General features: G+C 37.6%; 1 protein-coding gene across 1 annotated transcript in view; it reads left to right on the top strand.

Annotated features, from left to right (window-relative positions):
• Positions 1–1436: 1436 nt before the first annotated feature.
• Positions 1437–27468, top strand: part of LOC104516143 (dynein heavy chain 5, axonemal-like) — a gene marked incomplete at both ends in the record, with an annotated part of 53162 nt that continues 27130 nt past the window's right edge. Inside the window, 14 exon segments of the mRNA XM_010160371.1 lie at positions 1437–1571; positions 3817–3901; positions 6866–7026; positions 8684–8896; positions 9438–9575; positions 10138–10314; positions 11103–11216; positions 13175–13282; positions 13962–14084; positions 16062–16277; positions 19007–19114; positions 19847–19932; positions 20721–21042; positions 25680–25886. Of these exon segments, the coding sequence (XP_010158673.1) occupies positions 1437–1571; positions 3817–3901; positions 6866–7026; positions 8684–8896; positions 9438–9575; positions 10138–10314; positions 11103–11216; positions 13175–13282; positions 13962–14084; positions 16062–16277; positions 19007–19114; positions 19847–19932; positions 20721–21042; positions 25680–25886 (2193 nt within the window).

A 27468-nucleotide genomic window follows, 5' to 3' on the forward strand; every position in this document is an offset into this window, starting at 1 on the left:
CCCAAACCTTTCTATGGTTCTAAACACAGCAGAGTACAAAAGTAGTCTCTTTGTAGTTTAAGTAAAACAAAAAGGACTTTTTTCTGGATTAAATAAAGTTAACTAATTGGCAGAGTATTGGTTGTATTTTTCTACGTTAAAGATACATTGTCAGTTGTGCTCAAATTACTGAAACAACCTTTCAGGGTTCTAGTGTTATCGCCTAGTGTGAAGCTGATTTAGCCCCAAATGATTGCTTCTTGTATGTCTAACTAGGGGGAAAATTTCTACCCTGATTTGAGAACATGTAGGAAAGGCCAGTCCTGTGATGACACTTCATTTTTGGGAAAGTGGAGATCATGTTAGGGAATAACAGAGGTAAAATAGCATAAAGTACACTCACAGATTAATCTGTGCATGGCATTCTTCAGGTGTATCTGTGTAAAGAATGGGATTTGTATGTTTGTGTTTTAGATGGACAAACATTTCCAGTGCATTCAGCATTTATGAAGGCATGCTAGTAATTACGAGTTTACCAAATAATTGAAAATTCTTTCAGAAAGTAGAAAGGATATTTACAAAAGGTTATGAATTATATTATACAAGTCCTATTGGCTCTGCAGAAGCTTGTGGATAAATCACTTGTGCATACTTTATAGAGTTACTAGCTTTTTCATAATCACTGGGGAAATAAAGATTGAATTTACCACCAATGAAACATAATTCTAAATTTCTTTTGAAAATGAAATGATATTAAATCTTGTAATCCGCAAGCATAATAATACCAATAACTATTCCAGAAAGCTGTTTTGTCTATAATGTAATGAGGTGTATTACATATGGGAATTCAATTTAATTAGAAGAGTAGGCATACTACTTGAAGAATGGTATAATAGCTATAGTTAAGCACGTTTGTAAACAATTGCGTACCTTGAGGCTTGTGGCTTGTTTTACTTCTCATTATATTAAAGAGATAATGTATGAAACCCAAGCTTCCTCCAGCAGTATCTGTCTTTGTTAGGGAATGCTTGCAATATCTTGCACAAATAACAAAGATGGGTCAGAATCCTGTCTTCACTTGATAGTCGTGTGTGACTAGACTGAAAAGCTGGGACTGAAGACTTATAGGGTGTTGAAGGTGCAGAATGATGGAGCTGTTTACATAAAATACCTTTTTAAATTTTTTTTTCCCCTACGGAGACTTTAAAAAAAATATTGTACAATAGACTGATGATAGAAATTTTGTGCTAAATCTGAAAATAGAACTCAGGAAATCATCTGTAAAATCATAACAAGGGTCGCTTCTAAAAATTGTATTTGAGTGTTTTAAAAACATAAATCACAGGTATGGTAAAATGTAATTGCCTTTAATTTAAAAGGAATTTTAGAATTTTCTTCATTTTTGTCTTCCAAATAGATTGTGAATTATTTATTGTTCACTTTGTGTTTTATAAAAGCAAAAGCTGGAGGAAGAGAAGGAGGCTAAACGTGCTCGGCTGGATGGCAGGCATGATTACTTACTGGATACTGTTGCCTCTTGTGTGAATCTGGACAAAGCAGAAGTAGAAGATGCTATACTTGATGGTAACCAGGTAATCTGATGACTTTGATACTGAAGCTCATAGGGTGCTTTAGAACTGATATTACTGTCAAATACTCAGTGAGCTAGTTGTCATTCGTGTCTGAGGTTACTCAAGTCTTATCGAGAAAATGTTTCTCAGCATTTTGTAATTAAGCTGAACAAAAGTGTCCTTAGTTTCAGGACATATTGTAACAATATCGATTTTTGAAATTGATTGGAATTTCTGCTTTCCAATGGTTATAGATAGTACAGTAAAACCTGTGACTATATTTCATATTGGATCTATAGCATGAAGTCTCTCAAACCTTTAATATAGCGTACATATAGATTCGAGTCCTGTCCCCAGCATGCTGCATGATACTGTTTCCATTAGGCTGCCACCAGCATTTGTGACACTACATTGTTATCTAGTTCAGGAAAGTAAATCAGGTGGAAACTACTTGACAAGGTAGAATGGCTAAGTGATCTGACTGACTACATGAGGGTTAATACAAGGAGTAAGCAGTTAGAAATATGTATTTTGGGGAAATGGTATATCAAAGTTGATGGTAAGTATCATATGCAATGGAGGTGCATATTGTGGTTTGAAAAGAAATCGTTATTTTTTTTTAAACCTGGGTAGATGGCAAGTAGATCTTGTATTACTCCTTGACACTGAAGTAAACATGGTTGTATTTTGTTTCCTCTTGTGTTCCCCCATCATTTGTATATTTTCAATTCATACATTCCCATTTTAGTGTTAATATTGTTGAGAAACTGAAGTAAGTCCAGTGGAAGACTACCAAGGTAGTGAGGGACACAGGGCATGTAAAATATGAGAAGAGGCAGAACAAGGGACTTAGGGGCAGTCAGATAGCCTGCAGCTGCTAGAAGAGTGGTTACAAAGATGACAGAGCTGAACTCTTCTCAGTGGGTGCAGATGATATGACAAAGGCAATAGCCACTACTTACAAACTGGATATTAAGAGACCCTTCTTTCCCAGGGGTGTAATGCAGCATGGGAATAGCTTACTCGAGTGAGTTGTGTAATTTCTGTCCATGAGGTTTTTGAGACTCAGCCTAGGCAAAGCTCACCTGAGCTGCTGTTCATGGTACGGGAGACTGGCCTCGAGTTCTCCCAGAGGTCTCTTCCAGAATTTCTGTGATTCCATGTAATACAGGAAAATAAGCTTTGGAGAACACTGTCACACAAGTTAAAAAGCAGAACTTGTTTCAGCCTTTGTGCATCCTTTCTTTAAATAGGTTTTCTGGCAAACTATATTGCCTGAGAATAATTGTCAGATGAAGAATATATTGGCAGCTGTTATACTTGGAAAGAGAAAAGTGTAATAGATGCTTTGACCTCATCTTGGAGGGCTCAGCCAAGATTTTCTGGAATAGCAGTTTATGTGATCTTGGTGTAACTGCAATCCCTTATTAATGGAAGAGGGATAAATGTGGCTTTCTTCCTGCTGCTGGTGATCTCTTAGCCTTTTTTCTGCACTAGGAAGCACAAATGGTACCAGCAAATGTTTCTGAAGAACTTACAGATGTAGGAGCTTTTTCCACTGGAAAATTGCTATGTAGTTAGGGACTATATGAAACAATGACTCGTAGCTCTAGAAAAATAATGGTTTAGGCCAGACTTTCAAGTGCTGAAACACAAATCGGCATACTAGCATAGAGCAATTGACTTTCTTCCTAGACCTGTGTGGCCTATACGTGAGATTCCTGGACTGCACTAGCAATACATGGTTCAAGGATGCTTGATGGAGAAGTGTGGATTTTTCCTGGTGCTTAAAAGTATAAATAAATAAAGGCTTCCTCTGTGGCTATGATATAGAATAAATGCAGCTGTGTATTTTCTGCTTTCAGCTAGTTAGCTGAATGGCAGTGAGCATGACATTGGTGAGGGACTTCAGTGAGGTGTTGCTGCACTTCACTAAATGAAGAAATGCCCTGTGCCCTCTGTTTGAGAGATAATACACAACACGCAGAGTAAGTGGTTTCAGTAAACTGAAACACGGCCTGGCTATATTCAGTTGTGTTCAGGATGGGAAAATTTAAATGATTCTATTAAGTAGTTGTGTGCTGCTAAAGGACAAGGCAGATCAATAATTTTTTTGGCAGGTAGTAACTGGGCCTGGTATAACTTTATTATTGAACAATGATAAGGTGATGAGTATTTGCCAACCCTTTATGTTAAAAATCTGAGCAAGTTAAACTTTTCATAGTGGGTACGCTATGCATAATGATCTTGACGTGTTCTCAAACAGATGGAGCGCATTGACAAATTCCTGGCACCTGGAGGTCTGCGCCATCTGATGTTCTACTATCAAGATGTGGAGACAACGGATACAGGTAAAGCAACTTATGTTCTCTGGCAACATGTTACAGGTGTGCTGAGCAAGCGTACAAGAAAAAAGCAGTGAAGTTTTTATAAAATGGGGCATAAGACAGGTCAAGTTTGGTCATGCTGGGACATCGATCCTTGCTCATGAAACGAGGATTGGTGAAATTACTGAAGCTGATTAGTACACTTCTGCATGTTGCTAGTACGCAGCAGCAAGATACTTCCTTGTGAGCCCAGCAGCTCTTGCCTGGGAAATGGTTTTCTGTAGTTAAAAGATGACCTTCATACAAGGTGAGTAGTGTCAGGTGCTCTGCCCCCTCCCCTCCAATCATGCCACTAGTCTGCCCTAGAAGCCCCCCACATTTCCTCCACAGCCAGAGGTCTGGAGCCCGAGCGCTGCCGCAGCAGATTCCAAACGAACCCTCTCAGCGATAGCAGCCCGGGAAAGCTAAACAGACCCACCAACTCCCTCACAAACCGGCCAGCACAGGAGTTAGCAAAGCAGCTAATGAGTGAGTCAGGGTGAGGGTTACCAAGTGTACGGGCGCAAATGAGACAGGGTAAGGGAGAGTAATGGCTCCCGGCCCCCCTCCTCGCCTCTGCCCCCAGCATGACGTACTATGGAATGAAATACTCCCTTGGTCAGTTTGGGTCAGCTGCCTGAACTGTGTGTCCCAGCACTGCCTGTAGCAAGACAGTGAGAGCTGGGAACGCAGCTGCAGGATCAGAAGTGGAGAAAAGACCTTGAATCTGGTGCAGGCATTCCCCAGTGCCAGCTAAGAACTTATCAGTGCTGCTCCCTGCATCCAGGAACAGCTTCCTAGCAGCCACGGTAAAGAGGGTTAACTCTTTCCTTACTGAACCCAGCACATATGTGTATACCTAAAACATATGAAAAGACTGTTTAATACCATATAAGCAACTCTAATAATTAAAATTTAAATGCACAGAGAAAGAAAATTAAATTAAAGTACAAACTCAGCCAAGAATTTAGAAATCTGCTGAGCAAGTTTGAACATGCCTGAGTTGAAGGGGTGGAAGTTTATTGGAGAGAGTGTGAGGCAAGGGACAAAGCCTGGGAATCTAATCAGAGTCCCCCTCACCCATCCCCAATTGATCAGATGATCCTACAGCATGACTGTGGTGGCCTTTGGTCTTCGGGATGTGATGCTAGATGTAGGCAACATGGAAAGCTGGAGAGGAGAAGAAAAAAAAAAAACAACCCAAAAACTGACCAACCAACTGAATAACCTCCAAACCAAACAAATTCACAACAACGTGTGCATTGGGTGAATAAAGACAAGTTCCAAAAAGACCATGCACAGTGAGGGGGGAAAGAAAAAAAAAGGAAAAGAGAAATGAGCTGGTTGCAAAGGAGAAGACACAGGTGAGTTTGGGATGAAGTGAGTGGGTTGAAGACTGCCTTTTCCCACAGTTGTAAGTGTACACTTACTTGTGATACCAACTCAGTGTGCAGCTTGTGCTGTACATTTTGGTTTTTTAGGTGGAGCAAAGTTCGTGAAAGAGTTTTCTGTGGTGATTGTTCTGGGGCCGTGGTTCACAGGCCAGTAAAGCAGAAGTTGCAGTTATAGTGATGGCTACTAATCAGTAAAGTGAAGTGTATTTTTGCTGTATTTTGTGCATCTTGTTGACAAGAGGACTCTACTGTACACCACCTCAAATGCAAGCTGATTTTCTGACCCTGATGTGGATCAGCAAACACTTGTGTTAGGGGTTGAAGATGACCTCATGCAGAGTGCCTGCAAGATATTTGGTGTCCCTGCAGAGCAGGAGACTATATCTCTGAGTTCAGAAAGATGTACTCCAGAGCCCTAAGGGGTCATTTCAAAGTCTGGTTTTATGCCCACCCTCACTTGCAGAATTTTTGCAATGTTTTGAATGACAGTTCTAATATGCAGCCAAACTTCGAGCATCCTTTTCAGTAACAGTACATCTTTTCTAAAGAGACTGCAGTATATTACCTCCTCCAGCTACTTGACTCTAGGTCAAGACTGTTTTGCTGGTGACAGAACCATTGGTGTAATTCTGAGGTAAACAAAAGAGGCTTCTGCAGGAGCTGGGGTGAGGAAGGTGAGGGAGAAGGTGATGTGAACCAAAGAGTGTGGAGGAAACTTATGGGTGGCCACTCAATCCAAAATAGGGGTCTCTCTGGCAGGTGGTCATGTGCCTAAAAAAAAAAAAAAAGGGCAAGAGACTTGTCACTTTTTGGAGTTTTTTGGACATTATCCTTTAACTGCTGGTATCAACAGCTCACTTTTTCATATTGTTATTCCTGCAGTTTCTCACTGAGATGTGTATGCATGTGACTTTACTCTGAGGTAACACTAGAAAACAGAAGTAATGTGGCCAAAAATCACAACTTAAAAGAATTACTGTTCCCCCAAAGACACTGCTAATTCTTGGTGACTCTTTACGAGTGTTACCAACAGCCTAAACATGGGAGCAGCATCTTCATGTTGGGGGAAGGAGAAAGGACAAGGAAGTCCCTTGTAGCTTCCTTATTGGTTTTTTTTGTTGGTTTTTTTTTTTTTTTAATTATTGTTGTTGATTTTACTTTTAAGAATCTGCTCTGGCATTTCTCTGCTTGTTTTCAGAAGCACACTTTTTTTTTTTAAGCAATAGAGCGTTATCTGCTACTGCATGATAGAGGGCCAAGTAAGAGAATCCTGAACCTTTCCTTAGAAGAAACACAAACCAAATAAATGAATAGAAATGAAAGACTTTTGATGTGAGAATAGCAAAACTGGAGGAAGTAGTTCTTACTGTGCCGTGAGGACTCTGGATGCTGCATACAGTCTGGGGATAGTCTTATGGGGCAGCGCCAGGGGACTGGAACTCAGAGATACACAAATGGTGACTGAAATGTTTGTTTAGAAAACTTTACTTTGAATAAATAAACAGTGTTTCTTAAATGTGTGGGTTTTTTTTTTTTTTTTAATTTGAATCTATAGGGCACTTTGGCCTTCCAGGAACACGAATGAACTCTCATTTGACAAAGAAGAATCCTAAAGTATTTGTGACAGAGGGAAAAGAAGTTGCTTTAACTGGTGTATGCATTTTCTTCATTAGATCTAGTCTTTTTAAACCCATCACAACTGAGAATATATATCAGGTAAGAGTCAGTCACTGTTGATCACTGCACATAATCTTGTTTAAAATTCACTTTCATCTAGGGGTATTTGCTCTCAACATGAAATTTGACAGCCTTTGACATGGAGGAATAGGCAAAATGACTTGTTTTGCCTAAATGAAACACAGGACAAAAAAAGAGGGGAATGAAAAAAACACAACATTACCTAGCTGCAGCAACTTGAAGTGTATAATTGCTATAAAGAAATGTGCTAAGGGGGGAAAAAAAAAAAATCCCAAGTGACATTAGTCATTAATCAATACCTAAATAATAAGCTGTTGAATTTAAATACATGTTAGCAAATCCATTAAAAATCAATCAAAAAAGATTTTATTTTTGAGAGGACATAAGCAAATTATATATAAACAAGTTTTTCCTGGTGAAAGACTCCTTAAATCTGTGACTCTCTGAAGAAAAGAAAGCTGGATCTAGTCCTCCAATAGAGGGGAGCACAGAGTAAGATCTGTAAAAACTGTAGGAAATCCTACAGTTGTAGACAAACTAATCACATTGTTAAATAAGAACGAATGGACTAAAATATTTTAGTGTTGTGGAAAATTTTCTATACGCCTTGAAATGGGAACTTCAAGTACAGATCCTAAACCAGCAATTTTAACTTCCCCCATCCCTTCTAGGAAAACCTTTAAAACTGTATTTTGCCCAGATAGGCAAGAAATGCTAGAGCAAAGGTTGAGTGAGCTGGCTGTCATCACCAGATTATTGTTTGATTTCTACAGGTATATCCTTTAAAGTATTATGCCTAACCTCTTTAAAAAAAAAAAAATATTGTTTTTAGTTTGAAAGATCTGCTGTAGATTGTAGTCAGTTATATACTATTTAATATTTGAAGTTTTTTTAATTATTAGTAATGCTTGTAAGATGGTAATTGCAACTGAAAAAATGTGTAAAGCAGACTTCTTCACAAGTAATGAAATAGCCCTTGCAGTAGATAATACCTTAAAACTAGGAAAGACAAGTTGAAAAGTAGAAATGGTGTGTCATCAGACACACCTAATGTGTGACACTTAAATACAAGTTGTTTGGTGTTAAATTGTGTTGCTGAAAAAATTCTTGTCGTACCTTCTGATAAAGCAAAAAATGGCTGACAGATTCATGTAACTTACTTTAGAATTCTACAATGTCTTTTTCAGAATATCTAAAAAGCAATTGTTCTGTGAATTGCTCTCTTTCGAACTGCATAGTTATTCTTCTTGGACCAAAATCTTTGGGCAACTGGAAGACAGAGTTAACTGTAGCTCATAATTCTTTAGGCATCTAAGCCTTTTAAGTGCATTGATATCTGCCTATATATATAAATATAATTCTGATAGCTTTAGAAGTGACAGGCTGGAATCATTTTACTCACCCATGTAAACTGAGCTTTGTAAGAACAAGTGTCTTACACTCTCATTATATTTTGGAAGTGTTTTCACATCTTTGTTTCCTCAGTTTTGTATGACAAACTGTGACGTTGTGCAAATATATTAGCCCCTGCTAGCAGTAATTGTGCTGCTGTTGCTTCAAGAGCATCTGTGTGCACTGGTAATTCTTGAGATACTTAAGGCAATAGGATTGGAATAAATATAATGATGAAAAAATTTTGTTTTCTATTTTAACTTATATTTGTTTTCTTTTGCAGGAAGTAAGTTTTAATATGATGAATGTAGGTCGAGATGGCTTACTAAAAAGTGTCGAGCAGTTGATATCAGAAATCTTCATTCCAGCCTTGCAGACTATGGACTGTGGCCGGGTTGAACCTCAACAATTTTCCAGTATCAAGCAGGACTTCCTTTTTTCCCTTGAAGCATTTGTTAGTGTGCTGTCAGGAACTCAGCAGAGTCTGTTGGAAAAGGTAGTATGCTCACGTTGCAAATAGAAATTTAGCTAGTAGAATGTCTCTTGCTCTGGAGCTTTTGAACTAACTGCTATTATAGAATACTTGTAAAACCTGCTTTTGTTAAACTGGAGAAAAAAATAACACTTTTAAAAGTTTGTTATCATCAGTAACTTGTTATACTTTGATGGCTTTAACAATTCTGCAGGTGCTTCTGTTCTTGTTTGTTCTGGCAGCAGTTCTTTAGAGCTATTAACCTCTTGACTTTTCAGTGTCTGTGGTCACTCTTAAACCGAGTGATTAATGTATAACACACAGTTCCTTTAACTGTTAATTTCTACTCAGCCTTTGTGAAGGGAAGAGCATGAGAGCACAGCTCCCAGCCTGGTGAATGTTACAGATTCTGGAGTTGGGTTCTGGCTCAAACCAATGCAATTTAAACTGAAGTGGGAATATGAAGTGAGATACCCCAAGTGGGGCAACCAGTTACTTTTTAAAGTTCCTGGATTATTTGTCATGAACATTTCAGCATTTCAGGGGTTTTTAACTTGTGTTTTAGATCAATCTGAAGAAATATGAAACATATGATCTGAAAACTCTGCGAGGACCTTCAGATTACCTGATGGTTGCTAATAGCATAGATGCCCTTGAAAGAATAGAAGTCTGCATGAAAGGGTGGACCAAACAAATTGAACAGGTGATACACTGAAAAAATGTGAAATACGACAACATCTGCCTGTTACTTTCTATAAACTTAGATGTGGCCAATCCCTGTGTTTTAAAGTACTGTTATGTTTTGTGTGCTTTTACTTCTCAATGAGAATATTACTGAGAGCTTTTTCCATCTACTAGTAAATAGAGCATACACATATCTTTGGAAGCTTAGTCCTCTGTTTTTGATAATCACCTATTTTTAAAATAGAAAACAATTATTCCTAGTGGGTTTAATGAAAGCAAAAGGAACACAATAATTAAGTGAACACTATTCTCAGTGGTCAGAATTGTACTTTGAAACGTGCTTTGCAGGTTATTTCCAGAAAATGTAATTGTCTGTAACAGTGCTCTTGAGATACTACTCCCTCTTTATCTCAGAATGAAAAAGGTCAAGCAAAATTGAGGTCTCTTATGTGAGGTGGTGGCTGAGTTAGGTAATATATCATGGGAGGTTAATACTTGGGGTTGAATTGTGAATTAATCCATGCTATCCATGCAGATAAAAAATATTAGCATATTTCACTAATACTACTGTATGACAAAAGGTTCTTGCAGAAAATGACCAGTTGAGGAAGGAAGCTGATGACCTTGGACCACGAGCAGAGCTTGATTACTGGAAGAAGAGACTGACGAAATTCAACTATCTTACGGACCAGTTGAAGAGCCCAGATGTGAAGGCAGTACTTGGAGTACTTACTGCAGCTAAATCCAAACTGCTAAAGGTTTCTATTTTGAATTACGACAGATGTAAAGACGAGAAATGCTCTGCATAAACTACTCAGTTTTGGTGATGTATATAACATTGCAGCTGGGGAAAATATTGAGGCATCTTTGGCTTTCGTTTTCTTTGTCCTTCCCTATTTCTCACCTTGAGTAGATGAAGTTTAAATCTAGTTTAATTTATTGGAAAAGATTGGGAATCCACGTTATCTAAATGCTGATAATGTACTGCATCCACATAGATCAACAGAAATAAATATTTATAAATATTTGAAAAGTTGATTATTAAATCAGAAAATTGAATTAATGAACTGTGTATTTAATGAAAAGAAAACAGAAACTCCCCATTTTTTTAAACCTCTTTCTCATGTTGTTACAGTGTCTGTCAAAACTGCTTGTGGGGTCATAACTTCTCACATTGACATAACAAAGTTAAAGACCCATTACAAACAGCAAAATAAGTGAATAAACCAAAAAGTTTGGCTCATCAAAATGAGACATGTGAAACAAATACATGGTTATATATTCATCAGTCCATTAAGCAAAAACAGTTAACAGATGATGTCTATGTATTTTACAGCAGCTTAACTTGACACTTCTACTGACACAACTTGTTGAGCCGAGTGGTCTAAACAAACTATATGTTCGGTCTAGTTATTGAAGCAAAACCTGTTCCTCATTTTGAGTAAACAAATGTAAACTTGTTTAAAGGTTAATGAAAAAACAGGGTAATCTCACAACAGATTTCTGAAATGCGTGGCTTTCTTTTTTTTCAACTTTCTATTCTTAGAAATGGCGAGCATTGGATATTCGCATCACCGATGCAGCAAATGAAGCTAAAGATAATGTGAAGTATCTATATTCTCTGGAAAAATGTTGTGACCCATTATACAATAGTGATCCTGTAAGCAGAACTTTTAAATTCTTAACATAAATCTCTTGAGGCAACTAAAATGAATGTATTTTGTAGGATCAGTTTGAAAATCACATAGATACCGTTTTGGGTATGTATCTCCAATTTGAGATTTTGAGTTATGCTAAAAGTGTGCTAAAAGTGGCCTAGTGGTAATTTCTGGCTCCAAAATAAAGTACTCGTTGTTTTCTTGCCATGGTACCTATGAAGCTTTTGGTCTGATGATGAAACTGTATTCTGTGCTATGGGAGGAAGTGTAATCTTTGCAATTAAAAAAAAAAAAAAAAAGGAGGGGTGTGTGTGACAGTAAACTCAGTGGTTTTTGTATTTGTATTAGTGGCCCGGTCATGCTTAGCCTAACATTTATAAGGCAATTTTCAGCTGTTTGGTTTAGAAAAACATATATATGATTATGAAAACATTAAGGTGTAAATATAAGTCAGCTTCTCATACCACAGTAACAGGATCGTGCAGGCATAACAAGTAGTAAACGAAACGAGCCACCCTAAAGAATGGTATAGAAAGAAGGATTCTCATGTTATCTGCTAAAGTAGGTGGCAAATAGTTCCTTTTATTAAAACTGGTAACTGACTGCTAGTTAGAAAAATATGACAAGGAGTGATGAAGACTCAAAACTTTTTGACCATCCTAGCTACCTCTCCCTCTCTCCAGACTTTTTCCAAAGTGAAATTGCTTCCAGTCAGTTCTGTGGACAACCATGGTATGGCTCTGTTTGTTTCCATTTACTGGATGGTATTATAACAGTGTGTTCTTTCAGTGTTTCCCAATCTGAAATTTGAGTCTCTCTGATGTAAGGTTAGTATGATACCCTTACAAAACAGAGTTAAAGTGAACATGCTTGCTATTGGCACTGTGCAGGGTCTGTTGAACTTGATCTTTGTGCTCCCCGTATTGACTTTTGCTGAGGAGGATGTGGTGCTGGCCTCAGAAGAGATGTTCAGTTTTGAGAGGGTGTAGCAATTGGGGTAGAAGCCATTGAGGCATGGAATGTGAGCCTTTCTCTTACTGATACTTACCTGTAAAATGTTGAGAACCAGTTTGTCAGGAGAGTAAAACTGTCGTTGCTTTGGAAAATCAGATGTGAGGAGGAGCTGTCTGAAAAATCTTTGGCCCATTCAGGGCTGAAGGCAGGGGAGCTGTTCTTTTGAATGATGCTTCTCTTCAAAGTATTTAGCAGAAGGCATTTGTCTTGTACACAAGACTTACTGAAAGTGCTCTCCTCCTCCCCAACAGAATCTGTGGGGTGTGTATGTGAATATAGGGTGAAAAAGCTCATGGATATTTGAAAGACATGGAGATCACTTACCTGTTATCATCATGGGCAAAACATATTCGACTTGGGGAAAAGTAACTTTATTGAAAGTGAAAAAAGATGGGGGTAGTGAGAAACAAGGACCAAAACTAAAACCACACCTCCCCACCATCCCTCTTTTTCCCAGTCTCACCTTCACCTCTTCACGCCTGACTCCTCTACATCCTCCCTCTTAGTGAGTGGTGTGAGGGGATGGGGGATGTGGGGCTGTGGTCATGGCTGGCGGGGCTGTTTCTCACACCGTTCCCCTCAGCCTCAGCTGCGGGGCTGCGTTTTGCTATTTATGGGCTTTTTTTATATGCAAGCTTGCATCAGGTTTAGCAGAGGAGTGTACAAACATACTTTTTGTGAAAATAAATGGCCTTTGTCTCTATAAAATTTTACTTCCAAACCAGAATTCCTCTAGACAAGATTCTGGTGAAATCTTTTCCCCACAATTGCAGAGCTTGGAGGGTGAAGTAGGGCAGGCAACTCCACAGGAGAGGCCCAGGGAAACAGAGGCAGAAATTTTTCAAAAACAATGTCTGTAAGGCTCCTGCATTCTCTAATTAGGTGTCAAGCTAATGTATGGCAACAGAAGTACTGAGCAGAGTTCAGACTGTGTGTTTCTTTCTAGGTGTCTATGGTGGATGCTATTCCAGGACTCATAAATACAATTAAAATGATTCAGAGTATTTCTCGGTATTACAACACATCTGAAAAGATATCCTCACTGTTTGTGAAGGTTGGTGCTACAGCGTGAAAGGAGATTTTCACAGATTTTTTTGTGTGTTGTTGCTTGAGAGACACAAAACACAAAGGGACCAAGTAATTAAGGAGGTCAATTTAATTCTGCTGTTTGAATGTATAAAGAATTGGAAGTAGTGGTAAAACTACTTCAAAGTTAGAATTTATTTCACTGTCTAATTTGGAGTTGTAAGAGTTTTTTCAGACTTCTTGAAGATCAGGACTGATCTCAACCTTGATATGAATAGATCAAGGAACTTTTTGTAGAACCAATTATGTTAAATTCATATAGCCATTAAACCTTTTTATATTTCCATAAAGAAGGAAATGGAGTTGCAAGGACAATCTATTCTTTAATGATCATACTCTCATAGGCGCTTGATTTTACCTTTGCTTTCAGAATTGCCAGTGTCTTATGACTTTGTAGGCCTCAATGTCATTTCAAGGTTGGTACAAGGTGTTTAGGATGAGTATAATCTATCAACAACATTTTGGTGGTGTAATGGTATGGAGGCTGGATATTGCAAGGAGAACATTCTGTCTTTGTGGCTGGTATTTGATACTACAATTTTGCGGGCTAAAGCTGGTTGCGTTAGAGGTATGGGGTGAGACTGAAAGAAGGGTAAGATCTGCTTTGTCTTGACATGTTCTTTTCACAAGATCAAACCTGCTTTTAGGTGACAAATCAGATGATCACAGCATGTAAATCTTACATTACAAACAACAATACAGCCACCATCTGGAATCAACCTCAGGAAAAAGTTATGGAAAAGCTACAAGCAGCCATTAGGCTTAAACAGGTAGGTGGGAAGGAAAACAGAATATAAGATGAGGTTTATGAGGGCATGATTAGGAAACCTTTGTACGAGGAAGCAAGGTTATAATGAAGAAAAATGTAGTAACAGAAAAATACCCTTTGCAACTTCAGTCTTTTATCTTAGAGCTAACATGTAATTTAGTCCAGTGTCTGTTGATCTTCTGGAAACAGGATTTCAATGCTTAGCCTAACTTAGCCATTCTTCTTATATGAGAATTATGTGGATTTTCATGTCTGAGTTTCTCTAGTAAGTTTTTCCTCATGTGACGAGGAGGGATGTGCAATAGAAATGAAAAAAGAGGAACTTACTGAGCTGGATATATTCCAAAGATGTGTGGACAAGCTACATCTTTAGAAAGGGCAATTTAATGAACTGAGAAGGATTCAGCTGCTCAGGTTGCTTATGCTTGTTGGGAAGTGAGCCTTTATTTTTTTTTTACATACACTTCCATGACCTCTTTTTTTTTTTTTTTTTTCCTCCTTTTTTCCGTTTAGAACATAGGATCATAGGATAATTTAGCTTGGAAGAGTCCTCAGCAGGTATCTAGTTCAACCTTCTGTTCAGAGACGAAGCAGGGACAGCTATGAGATCAAACTTGGTTGCCCAGTTTGTTCAAAGCCAAAGCAGGAACTGCTATGAGTTCGAACTTGGTTGCCCAGTTCTTTATGCAGCCTTTCTGAGCAGCTTCATAACTGCTTGAGTGTTCTTAAGGTGAAGGATTTTGTCCTTTCATCCAGTTAGAACATCTTCTGTTTCAGTGTATACCCATTGCCTCTTAGCCTCTGTCCATGTGTTATTGTGAAGAGCCTAGCTCTGTCTCTTTGATACTGCCCTGTAGATCAGAAGGTTCATATTAAGTTTCCTATGTTAATACTTTTTGTTTCCTTAATAGTATGTGCTTGGAAGACAAGAACTTTATCCATACACCTTTGGAAGAAACAAATCTTGCATAGTTCTAGCACAGATTAGTGTGGATTTATAAGACATCTTACCATCTGCAACAAGTTGTAAATTTGTGTATTTCTATAAAGATGTAACAAATTATTTGGTTGCTGCATTAAAATATGTTGAAGGATTAGGTTTTTATTTGAGTCTTATTAGTTCCAAAAGCTTTCAGAAATTCAATAGATTATAACTTAAAATTTGAGTCACTAACAACTTAGGAAACTCTGGGCTCTTTATATAAACATCTCCAAGTGGTGTAATTCATACATATACGTGATAAAAAGGAACATTGTATTTTAAAGAGAACTACTCTTGAAAGAAGTAATTTCAAGCAAATCTGTTGACTGTGTCTGACTTAGTGAAGAATTTAATTTTAGCTTGTTTGGAGTAAACCCTGTGCCCATTTAAGAAAGCAGAATGAAAACTGGAAGCTGCTGTGGAGCAGCATTTTAAATTCAGAAGGATTTTTTTATCCTGGAAAGTGATTTGGGAAAATTTGAAACATTATTACTCAGTAAAACTGCTCAACACACGATAATTATTTTCAATCTCTGAAAACTGAAATCTGGGTTGTTATCTTGGGTATTCAGTAAACTCATGAATCCCTGCTATGAAATGGAGGGATAAACAGAATGTCACTCTAGCTAAAGGTGGAATCTACAAGTACATATGTGTGCAGTTCATTCATTTGATGAAATCATAGAATGGTTTAGGTTGTAAGGGACCTGCTGGTCACTCTTCTTTTGCTGCAGTCCGGGATCCATTCTCCACCCAGCCTGTATTTGTGCTTGAGAATGCCCTGACCCATGTGTGATCCTGTAATTGCTGGGTTAGTTTTCAAAGACAAATTCTTTTATTGTCTATATAGTGGTCTTGATTGTTTATTTATTGAACTTCTACTTGCTATCTAGTTAGGATTATATATTAAATTTTGCATAAATCTTGTTCTAGCTGATGACACTGCCTTTTATAATTTGCTTGATATTCTTCTTTTACATTCTTCTTTGTTTTTAGGAGTATCAAACTTGCTTTCATAAGATAAAAGAGAAATTGGAACAAAATCCTGGTGAAAGACAGTTTGATTTTAGTGAGATGTATATCTTTGGAAAATTTGAAACCTTTCATCGGCGTCTGGTAAAGATAATACATGTTTTCAATACTATGAAAACCTACTCAGTACTACAGGAGTCTAACATAGAGGGATTGGAAGGGATGATCACAAAATATGAGGTACACAGTAAATTTTGGATATCCTATCAGTCTGACTTGAACTTTAAACAATAAATAATTCTGAATATTAGAAAAGTGTTTATCAAGAAAAATTAACTCTGTGAGTTCTGCTAAACTTACTGGATATTAGTGATGTAAATATGTGATTGCTGGGTGAGACAAGATGAAAAGGGGCAGGTGGATGTGTGAAGATGGGTCTGTTAAAATCAAAGGTAATTGAAAAAGCAATTCAATGGGGGGAACTTTGTAACAGGAGTAATTGAAGCCGTAGTTTTGTGCTATGATTGGGAGAAAAAGTGAGAAGTGTAACATTTCTGTCTTTACAAATGTTTTGCTGCCTATGAAAGTGTATTGTGACCAAAACTGCAGACTGTCTTCATCTCTTGGCCATTATTCTAGGGCTACTTGATCAGTGCCTGCTACTGAGGTTGGCTCACTTGCCATGGTGGTTGATGCTGCTGTTAGATTGTCCTTGCAGCTTGGAGTGAAACAAGCCCCAGTTCCATTTCTCTGCTGCATAAATACAAACAAATATAACTTTGATTTCTTGAAATAAGTAATAATAAAAACCCAAAAAACAAAACAAAAGGAAAAAAACCCCACAAAAATTCCACCAAAACTTGGACTCTCAGATTTACTTGGTTTCATTAAGGACATACCAAGCTTAATTCCAGCAAACCAGATTTTTAGGTTTACTTAAAATCTAGACTCTAGATCTGGAGTACAATCACCAGCTTTGTGTTTTATGAGGGAAGAAAGAGTTAATTCACTGATGGCTATCTTTAGGGTGAGGGAGGAAGAGAAATGACTTAGCTGTTTTGCTCTGAAAGCTCTTCAAGTTTAGACTTTTTCTTTTGTAAAAATAGAATCCCTTTGCTTGTTAGTATTACCATTCAGGTTTCCTTCCTGGTGTTTTTATTTAGTAGGAATGAGACTTGAAAAACAAGGACATCTTCTAAGAATATAAATAAACTAAATCATGTTCTTTTCCTTCCTACTTTTGAGCTTAACTTCCTTTTCTAGCAAGTAGTCTTCCCTGATTTTACAGAGCCTGAGTTATATTGTATCTCTATCTTAGTGCAGTATCATAGTTACGGCACTTGTAAGTATTAAAATAAATCAGAAGTAGTCAATGTGTGGAGTTTGTAGACTGCTTTTAGCGATCACGTGATACAGTGGCAGTACAGGCAAATGTGGCATTCCAATTTGCTTTACTTTGTCCTTTTCATTGTGGCCATGAGTAAATCACTTTGCTTTAGTTAAATAACTGTGGGGTAAAATGTGAGCATTCATTCCATGGTCTATCCTGGTTTGATTCACTCCCTGTTGCAGTCCAGGGTTTTGATTCCTTGACTGCATCCTTCACAGTAGCCAGTTTTCTCCTTTGTTCTCTTCTATAGTCTCCTGAGAAGAAACCTGGGCACTTCTGAAGTATAGCTTGGTCCAAGTCTATTCCGCATGGGCAGTGTGAGCTGCTCTAAATTTTTGCTTCCTTCACTGACAGCTGCTCTGTAAAACTATGCCAGCAGGCTTCTCAGCAACTGTGGTTGCTGAGAATTTTCAGGTCATACTATGAAGGTAGTATTTTGGTGGGCTGGAGCACAGACATCTCATTTATTTGGGGCATTTGTATTTGAAAAGCCACCTATGAGCTTTAGCCCAGGCTGTGACGCAGTCTGCAAACTCTCTACAGATATAGCACATTATCCATTGCAGCACTCAAATCCTAAATTAAGAGCTTTGTGTGGGACCTAGTTACTGTGAAGTGAATTGCATTTGGGAGGTGGTGTAGTGAAGGGAATTTGTACATGCTTATGTAGAAAATACTACAGGGAGTGTTGTTGGTAGTATGCATTAAGGGCAGAAAGTGACTGTACTTTTTTAATAGAAAATTGAGGTGCTGACGTATTTGACATAGACTATAGCTGTAGTTATGTGTTTGTATGACTTGAAAAATGTTTACAATAGGAATTTATTATGTTGCATTTTTTTGGGCTTTACCACTTAGCTGTTATCTAGGATTTGCTTGTTTTTAGAGGAAAAGATGGAATTTCTATTGACAGCAAAACAATAAAAATGAAGTTCAGTTGACTTAGAAAAAAAATGGTGGAAGTCTGCTGTGCTGAAAATTTGTAGAGCTTCACAGCTGTACTACGGTAAACTGCTAGGATATTGTTCATCATTAGAAATCCTTTAAGTGTGTGTACAGCTCAAGGGAGATGCTGATTAAGATGTTCTTACGTTTGAGTGGACAACAGCTACGTAAGGGAAGCCAGGAATAATAAGTCCTGGACTGGCGACATGCTGCATCTTACTGTGACTTTTGAATAGTCTGGTTTTCTATGGAATCAGTTAATTTAAAGACATGGAAAATACTAATGTGAAAATATTTTTCTTTGTTGAAATTTGTTAACTTTTAAATAGAAATAATGAGCCTCTGCATGAGAGAATACTTAATGGGTAACAAATTTCTGATGAAAAGCAAGCGTCTGAATCTTCTGTCAGAAGTAAATAATATAAATGAAATTCATATGGCCATGGTACCAACTTGTTTCCTGCAAATATGTCATTTAAGTGGTTTTCTTATATTGCTTAGCAATTACTGGTAACTAAAGGCAGAGGTAATATGTGAATGTGCACAGCCAATTGTGCTAAATATTTTGGTGGGTAAGCCTTTTGATAAGACAATTTTTTTGGTGATAATTTTAATTTTCTGTGAAACTGTTTAGGGCATTGTTGACATCATGAAGAAAAGGTATTACAATTTCTTGGATCAACGCAAGACTGATTTTGACCAAGACTATGAAGAATTTTGCAAAGAGATAAATGATCTTCATGTAGGTTTTATGATTCAAATAAGAATTTAATCTACTGATGAGTCCTCATAAAAATGAAACTACCTCTATCTGAGTTACCACCAAACAAATTATGCAAATCTCAAAGTTTGTGTTCTAAAACTGAAAAATTATTCTAATGTATCTCCACTTTAAATGTTGCATTAATTATGTAAATTTCAGACCAATTTCATAGAATAGGCCAGAATGGTCCTTGTGGGCTTCCAAAGAAAGGATTTTTTTATTATTCTAAATTATTTGGAAGTTATGCTAGCAAGAATAACACAAAAATACATGATTTCATTGGGTGAATGGGAGCATAACATAGATAAGTAACTTTCCCATAGTTCTGAAATCACAAGTTGGTGGAAGGAATTGGTACCTGTAGAAGAAAAAAAATTAAAATAAAGGCTTGTTGTGCTTTGGTTGCCAAAGACATAAGCAAGCATTCTTTGAGGGCTCTCAGTGTGGTGGAACAATTGAGAGTGCAAAAGCTGTTGTTGGTTGCAAGCTACAGAGGGAACCTGGAAAGAAAATGCCTTGAAAGTTAGTTGTATTTTGTTTCAATCTTGAGGGAAGGAAGAAAAGAAAAAATTATACTTACTGAGGTTAGTTTCACATAAGCAAATTATGTCCTAATATAGTGCATGATAAATCCTGTCAAATATTGCCTGGCATATTCGAGGTGTGTCCCTTATGTAGTTCTCTGCTGCAGAATTATTTGCTCTCCTTCAGGATCAATTAAGGATTTTCATGGATATCACCTTGGAAAATATTTTGCATACTGAAAGAGCACTGAGTATGCTGAAGAAATTTGAAAGGTACTATGTCATATCTACATTGCTAGAATTCTGCCAGGCGATAGAAATAACATTTTGAGTATGGTGGGAAGTTGGGAGGGAGGTGTGGAGGGGCTGGGCAGAGCAGGAGGCGTTTCCTTAAATAAAAATGAAAAACAACCCAACCTCTTCTCACTCAACTGTTCAGCTCTGTTAAAGGATGTCTTCTCAGTACTGTAGATGAATAAACCCAGTAATTTTTGTATTGGAAAATGCAAAATGTGAGTGCACTTTGAACTTTGAATTCCAAAATTAGCATAAGTACAGGAATACTTTAGTGCTGTTACCATATTTGACATAGTTTTGTCCTTGAACAATGACACGATTTTGCTACCACAGTGCAGTTAGGAAAGAGTAAAATGCTTGTATTAGGAAACAGTGAAATTTGCCTTCATAAATTCACATTGTTGCAAAGCAGCCTCAGTCTTTATTGCATCAGTTTTCTTACAATATTCTGTTTAATGGAGTAGACTGCTAATGGTGGATTGGTCACAGTTTGCTGTAGATAATTTTAGCTTAGTATTTGAAAACAGTGACAAAACAGAAAATGTGTAGGCTTACTTGGAAACTTTTATCATCTGGTCTCAATTTTGGTTGCTTGGAATCAGGTTGTGACAGCATTTGCTCAAGCTTTAGGGAAAACTGTTGCTGAAGTAGTTATTTTCTAAAGAACGCAAGGGAATCTGGAAGGACTATTTTCTAGCAATGCATCAGAAAAATTTGAGAAGTATCAAATGAATTTTGTTAATGATCATTATTTTTCTAAGCAGATTACAAATCCCGAATCTTGGCATTGATGAAAAGTATCAGCAAATACTTCAAAATTATGGTCATGACATAGAAACAGTCTGTAAGATCTACACTAGGCAGAAGCAGGACCCTCCACTGGCTCGTAATCTGCCGCCAATAGCTGGCAAGATCTTGTGGGCACGCCACCTATTCCATAGGATCCAGGAGCCCATGGAGTCTTTCCAGCAGCATCCGGCTGTTCTGCAAACACCAGATGGCAAGCGCATAATCCGCAACTACAACAAAGTAGCAAAAGTTCTTATGGAGTTTGAGGTGATCTACCACAGAGGATGGCTTCAGCAGGTAAACCAGCTGTTTTTGATTTGGATATTTCTTTAAAAAAAAATGTTGTGGTTTTTTGGGTGTTGGTAGACTAATAACATCTAGCTTTATGGTCCAGATTGGATTCCTGTTGTTTCAGGCCTCAATGAAATATTTGGTTACAGCAGTGTGAAGGAATCTCTGGTTAATAGCAGTAGTCAAGTATGCTTAGCTGTAGATTTAGGATGCCTCTTCAGTGAGGGATGGAATAAGAAAAAGTACTTTCTTATAAAGTGTTTCTATTAATAAACAGTGCCTGTACTGCCTGTGGCTGAATTTAGGAGCAATTGAAAGACAGTTATTATAACTAAGAAATTATAGTGAAAAATACTTGTTTTGGAAATGTATTATGCAAGATTCAGTGGTAACCTTAGTGGCCCCTCTGTCTCTGCTGTATCCTACTGACTCTGGTGCTAGAAGGTCATGTGTGGGGTGAGGAGGTTTTTCACCTGGTTAGCTTAAGGTAAAAGCAGACACAAAGGTTTCCTCTGGTCTGGACAATATGGATTTGGTTTTTGAGTGATAATCCTGATTATGGGTATGCTCTGAGTTAACATACATGTAAAAATCATCCAGTCTCAACAGAGAGAGCATCCTGTAGAATTAATAGCATACTCAGTCCACAAGTTTGTTTTGAGCCTGTTGTGGGTTAACCATGGTAGGCAGCTATGCACCACACAATCATTCTGTCATTCCCCGCTCCCCCCTCCCCCCTCAGTGAGACAGGGAAGAGGAAAGGAAAAGTAAAAAGAAGGAAAGCTTGTAGGTTGAGAGAAGTTGTTTATTAAGTGAAGGAGAAGTGGAGGAAGAGAGAAAGAAAACGTGTTGCAAAGGCAATTACTCACTACCTCCCATTGGTCTCCACAGGCAGGCCAGCGTCTAGCCAGTTCCAGTGTAAAAGATGGCTAACACCCTCAATCCCTCCCTCTCCCTTGTTATTGCTGAGCATGACATTATATAGAATGGAATATCTCTTCGGTTATTTCGGTACATCTGCCTGGTTTTGTCCCCTCCCAACCTCTTGTGCATCCCCCCTGTCTATTCACTTCAAGGGGCAGAGCGAGAAACAGAGAAGGCCTTGATGTTTTGCCAAGAATAGTTAAAACATTAGTGTGCTATCAGCATTGTTTTTATTACAAATCTGAAACACAGCATCATACAAGCTGCTGTGAAGAAAATTAACTCCATCCCAGCCAGACCCAGCCAGATCCATTTCATTTCCTATCAACCATTTGGTAAGACAGAACACTCTGTAGTCTGAATATTTTTCAGAAAACATGGTTTACCTTAAGTTCCAAATCTCACTTGACTGATTTTGATCTCTTGGGTTTTGTGTGTAGAACCTCTGACTGCCTTCATATTATCAAATGGCTTCTGCAGGAACTACTTAATAGCCTTGGAATCTCTTCAAGTTTCTACTATCCTGTTGGCATATTTTCCACCTCCAGTTTCTCTATTGCCTTGTCAATGAGCATGTGGTAAAAAAATTGGTCACAGTCTCTCAAATCTCAGAAAGAAGGATCAGAATCTCCAGATGACTGTTTTGAAGGTGGTAGCCCAATTAGCCATGCATCTACCTCTTGTTCTTGGAGCTCAGCCCCAACTTTTGTACAATGTGAAAATCTCTGGTGCTGATAAACATCAGTCTACTCAAAGTAGTCTTATACCAGATCTGAGACCTGAGGTTCCTGCTGTCTTTTACTCGGTCTGAATGTACAAAGATTTCCTGAGTTTTCTTTCCCCCTTCACACTTGCATTTGACATGGAGGTTTAAAGGATCATCAGATTTGATTGTCTGATACTGTAAGAGGGAGTGTTTGTGTCAATTTGATATACTAAAACAGAAGTGACTATAATAGAGGTTGTATAATATGCTATATTCAGATTTTCTTGGCTCTGGTGATTGAGGATCATGGTCTAGTGGGTATGGTAGTGTTGGTTTGATGGTTGGACTAGATGATCTTACAGGTCTTTTCCAGCCTTAGTGTTCTGTGGTGCTGGATGTATGCTACTGATGCTTAATCTGGTGTTAACTGCCAGCTGGGAGTCTAGGAACCTGTAGAGTATTACCTCAACTATAACTTAATTATAGATTATGTTTCAGGTACGTCAGGTCTGAGTTCGGCACTATTGACCGCTGTATAATTGGTCCTTCTCCCAGGCAGTAATGAAAATTGCCACTGTTGTACTTAGCAATGTCTTTAACTCAAGATCTGAGCCTGGAAACTTGAAAAGCCCATCTTTGATTTCATATGCTCTTCACAGAGAGATGGTATGGTATGTGTGTCCTCATGTTTTATGGAAGAGGAATTGATGCTTCAGGAAACCTTTGGCATTTGTTTAGTGTTTCTATGTTGGACTCAATTTTGGTGACAGTACTCATTCCAAGTCTGCTGATGATAGCTTTCACTGAATTGTACTGGCTGATGATACTATGTTCTTGCCTGGGCACTTTTAAGGTATATTCCCTGGGTTAGCTATGAAGACTAAGGAGCATGTATGCTTCTTGTGGGGCTATATCTGGCTTGTTTGATCAGATTTTCTGACATGTACCATCACTTGACAGAGCAGTCAAATACATTTTCCTTTCATCTTTTACAAAATGAGTGTAATATCCAAGGCATCTCCCTTAACTGGTTCCTTTCTTTGTGAGGTCCTAGTGATCCGCGATCTGATTCTGATCTGTGCTAAAAGAAAGCGTCTGCTTTCTCCTGAGGCAGAGTCATAATCGCACTTGGCAGCCATATAAACTTGCTGAACCTTATACTCATTAGGTGGTAATAAGAAGAAGTGGTTTTGAACACAATTTCAAGTTTTTGAAAAGAGCACACATGCCTTGAAAATACATGAAATCTATATTCACTTTAACATCAACGCACTCCTCTACTAGATATGGCAGAAAAATGTGACTATTCAGTAGTCTCTCGAGGCAGCAAGTGTAGGTGGATGTTGACACGAGTGTCATAGAACACAAGGTGGAGCTCCTGCTCTACTCCTGAACAAAACTAAAACGAGGCGAGGGGGCAAGCGTCCTGTGGGGAATACAAATGCAACAGAAATAGGACTGTAGCTCCTACTACTTTTGATTCTTCTATAGAGGGGCAATAGTTAAGCTTAGTGGCACTTTCTGATATATTTGAACATTTTTCCCCTCTTTTGCTGGTTTCTTATTGGATGGTTATCACCTTATTTAGCCACTATTTTTTACTAGCATAAGATTTAAAGATTATAGATTTTTTTTTTTTTTTGGTTGTTGTTGCTATGGTTAATGATGTTCAACTTGGATATATTAAAATAATAAAATAGTGGGAAGGGGGAATTTACACTGTGGTAGGATAAGATTTGTGCCTTCAATGTAGCCCTTAATTCTGTTACCTTAGTAGTTAAAACTGCATGAAAAAAACCCATAAGTGAGAGAGGAAGAGATTGATAGTGGAAATAATAAGTCTGACATCAAAAGAAGAGTGCAGTAAGATTTGCTAGTGAACTCTGCAGAAAAAAAATTTCAGTTGCTATTTAAGACAGCTGTGCTGAGACACTTCGACGCTAGTGGTCAGTGCATGAAAACATAAGTGACAAAACTTGATTATCTGATTTAATGAAAAATGCTCTGTAAAATGTCATGATAATACATGATACAGCTGAAGCAAGCAGTATAGTCAAATATATTTTGGACATTGAAAGCAGGTGCAAATTTTCAGTGTGTGTTTCATAAAAAAAGAAAAAATACACAGAGAGAAATCAATAGGTTATGAAACTATGGCTTAAAAACAAGCTCCATCTCAATGTAATGTGATACATGAAATTTGAAAAGTGAATAAAGAACAATAACATTATGTCAGTAAAAGGACAACTGGAAAATAGGAATAGCAGCGAAGTTTTTCATATTGGCAATATTTCCCTGCCTAAGGCATGACTTCTTCCTGGTATCAGCCAAATTTTCCATGTGTGGTGGTCTTATGAATTCTTTCCCTTCTAATCATATGGAGAAGAAATGGCATTCTAATATTCAAATAAGACAGTTAAACCAATAATGCGATTAGGCTTCCCTTTTAAGAATGAAAAAAAATCAATAATAAACATTTATTTTAGTATTTTGAAAAATTTACTCAGAGTTTGGATATAATTGAGGGTTCCATTAAGATTGGAACGTGTTATATCTGTTAGTGGAAAAGAAACAAAAGGAGAAATGAGGATGAGTTTATTCAAAAATATCTGAAGAATTTATCCAAGAATAATTTAGTTCATAAAGGAGGTTGTGTGCAGCCTTACTGAAGAATGTGCAATAAATTTTAAGGGAATGAGAGTTCAGATTTAATAATAGTGAAGCAAGAAAATCTATGGTTCTGCTTTTGATGTTAGACTGTGGAATGCAGTTTATGATAACCAAGAGCCATCAGAAAAATATATATTGGATAAAGAACAGTTAATGTGATTGGTAAGCATTTAGGTACATACAGTGTGTTAATAAAGTTTAATTGTTGATTCATACCATATCAGTCTTTATTGAATCAGCAGTACCTAATTTTAATATCTGCCAACATGATATTTATGTGCAAGACAAAGTATTTTGTTGTACTGGCATGTCTGATGAGGAATGATGACTTTGTTTTCTGCAGATTGAATTAACTAAAAGAGGACTTCAAGCATCACTCTTGGTAAAGGCTCCAGAAACAGGGGAATTATTTGTGAATTTTGACCCTCAAATACTAACTTTAATCAGAGAAACAGACTGCATGGCTCACATGTGCCTTGAAATCCCACCATTTGCAAGCATTATTCAAGAGAAGAGAGACTGGTATAAGAAGGTTGTCAACAATTTGCATGTAGGTTTATTTTAGTTATTTTATATATGTGTAGTGTACGTTAAGATGTCTAGATTTGTACATATGGAAGAGAAAAAATGAAGATCAACTACTATGCATTAAGAAAATTGGCAAATCTATTTTATATCTTTATGATTGTCTTGAGACACCTTTAAAAAGATTCTTTGGCTTTGTGTTTTCTGTGAAGTCACTTCAAAGATGCATGGGTTTAGGGAAGCTCTTCAGAGCTTAGGAAAGAAAGGAGGAAGGGAAGGAATGGAGGCTTATAAGTTGCCCTGCTCTGTTGCCTGCTTTCTAAATGTTAAGAAGTTTATGTTTCATCCAATAATGGCGTCAACATTGGACACGCTTTATTTTGAGAGGATAGCTGGGAAGGAGGGACAGGTGGTATGCCTTTAAAAAGTAGAAAGCATCCAGCAAGTAGCAGCATAGTTCTTGCACCAGTGTTTTATACAGATGTCTGTGTAATAGTTTAAAAAAGAGAAGCTAAAACTCCCCTTCCTGTCATCTTTTAAATTCTTTGGATCATTTTACCTACCTATGAACAGATAAGGTTCTCTGTGACTCAAGACGAAGATTCAAAGATAGGTGTCCAGAAACTATAGCTTCAAAGGGCTCCTTGATTCTAGGATGAGAAAAAAATGTCATGTTAATTCATAAAGTTATTGCAAGGATTGTTTTTTGCATAACACATGAAACAAGATCAGCATGTTAAAGTTGCATTAGAAACCAAATACCATATTAAAGTTCTGGTAAGGCTGGTCTAATAAAACTGCTGAAAAGCTCACTTACATGTGTTTTATTCCTTGGGCTTTTTGTCTCCTGGAATACCCATTTAGAGACTGAAATTTGCAAACCTTTTTTTATATTGTGGTTTAACCCCAGTAGGCACCTAAGTGTCACACAGGTGCTTGCTTACTCCTCCCAGTGTGATGCTCCAGATAATACGAAGGTTAAAAGAGATGATGTGGGTTGAGATAAAAAGTTTGACAGGGAAAGCAAAAACTGCACGCAGAAGCAAAGCAAAATAGGGAATTAATTTACTACTTCCCATCAGCATGCTGCTGTTCAGCCATCTCCAGGAAAGCAAAGTTGTATCATGGTTACTTGGGAAGACAAATGCCATAGCTCTGAACATCCCCCTTCCTTCTATCTTTATTTATTTGTTTTTAAATTTATACTCCAGGGTTTTTTTTTTGTTTGTTTGTTTTGTTTTGGTTTTTTTTAAGCATGATGCCAGTCCTATGGAATATCCCTTTGGTCACATGGGGTCAGCTGTCCTGGTTGTGTTCCCTCCCAACCTCCTGTGTGTCCCCAGCCTACTCACTGGCAGGGTTGTGTGAGAAGCAGAAAAAAACACCATGCTGTATGGGCACTATTCAGCAGTAGCCAAAACTTCCTGTGTGTTATTAACAGTTTTGGTCACAAATCTAAAACATGGCACCATATGAGTCACTGTGAAAGAAGTTAACTCCATCCCAGCCAAAACCAGTACAATTATAATTTCTTAAGAATTTCAGAGATGTACATCCAGAGGAATTTTCTTGAGTTATGATAAATATGTGTGTGTGAAGAGATTTGT

This window comes from Eurypyga helias, unplaced genomic scaffold (assembly GCF_000690775.1).
Source record: "Eurypyga helias isolate BGI_N326 unplaced genomic scaffold, ASM69077v1 scaffold20841, whole genome shotgun sequence".
Taxonomy (NCBI): domain Eukaryota; kingdom Metazoa; phylum Chordata; class Aves; order Eurypygiformes; family Eurypygidae; genus Eurypyga; species Eurypyga helias.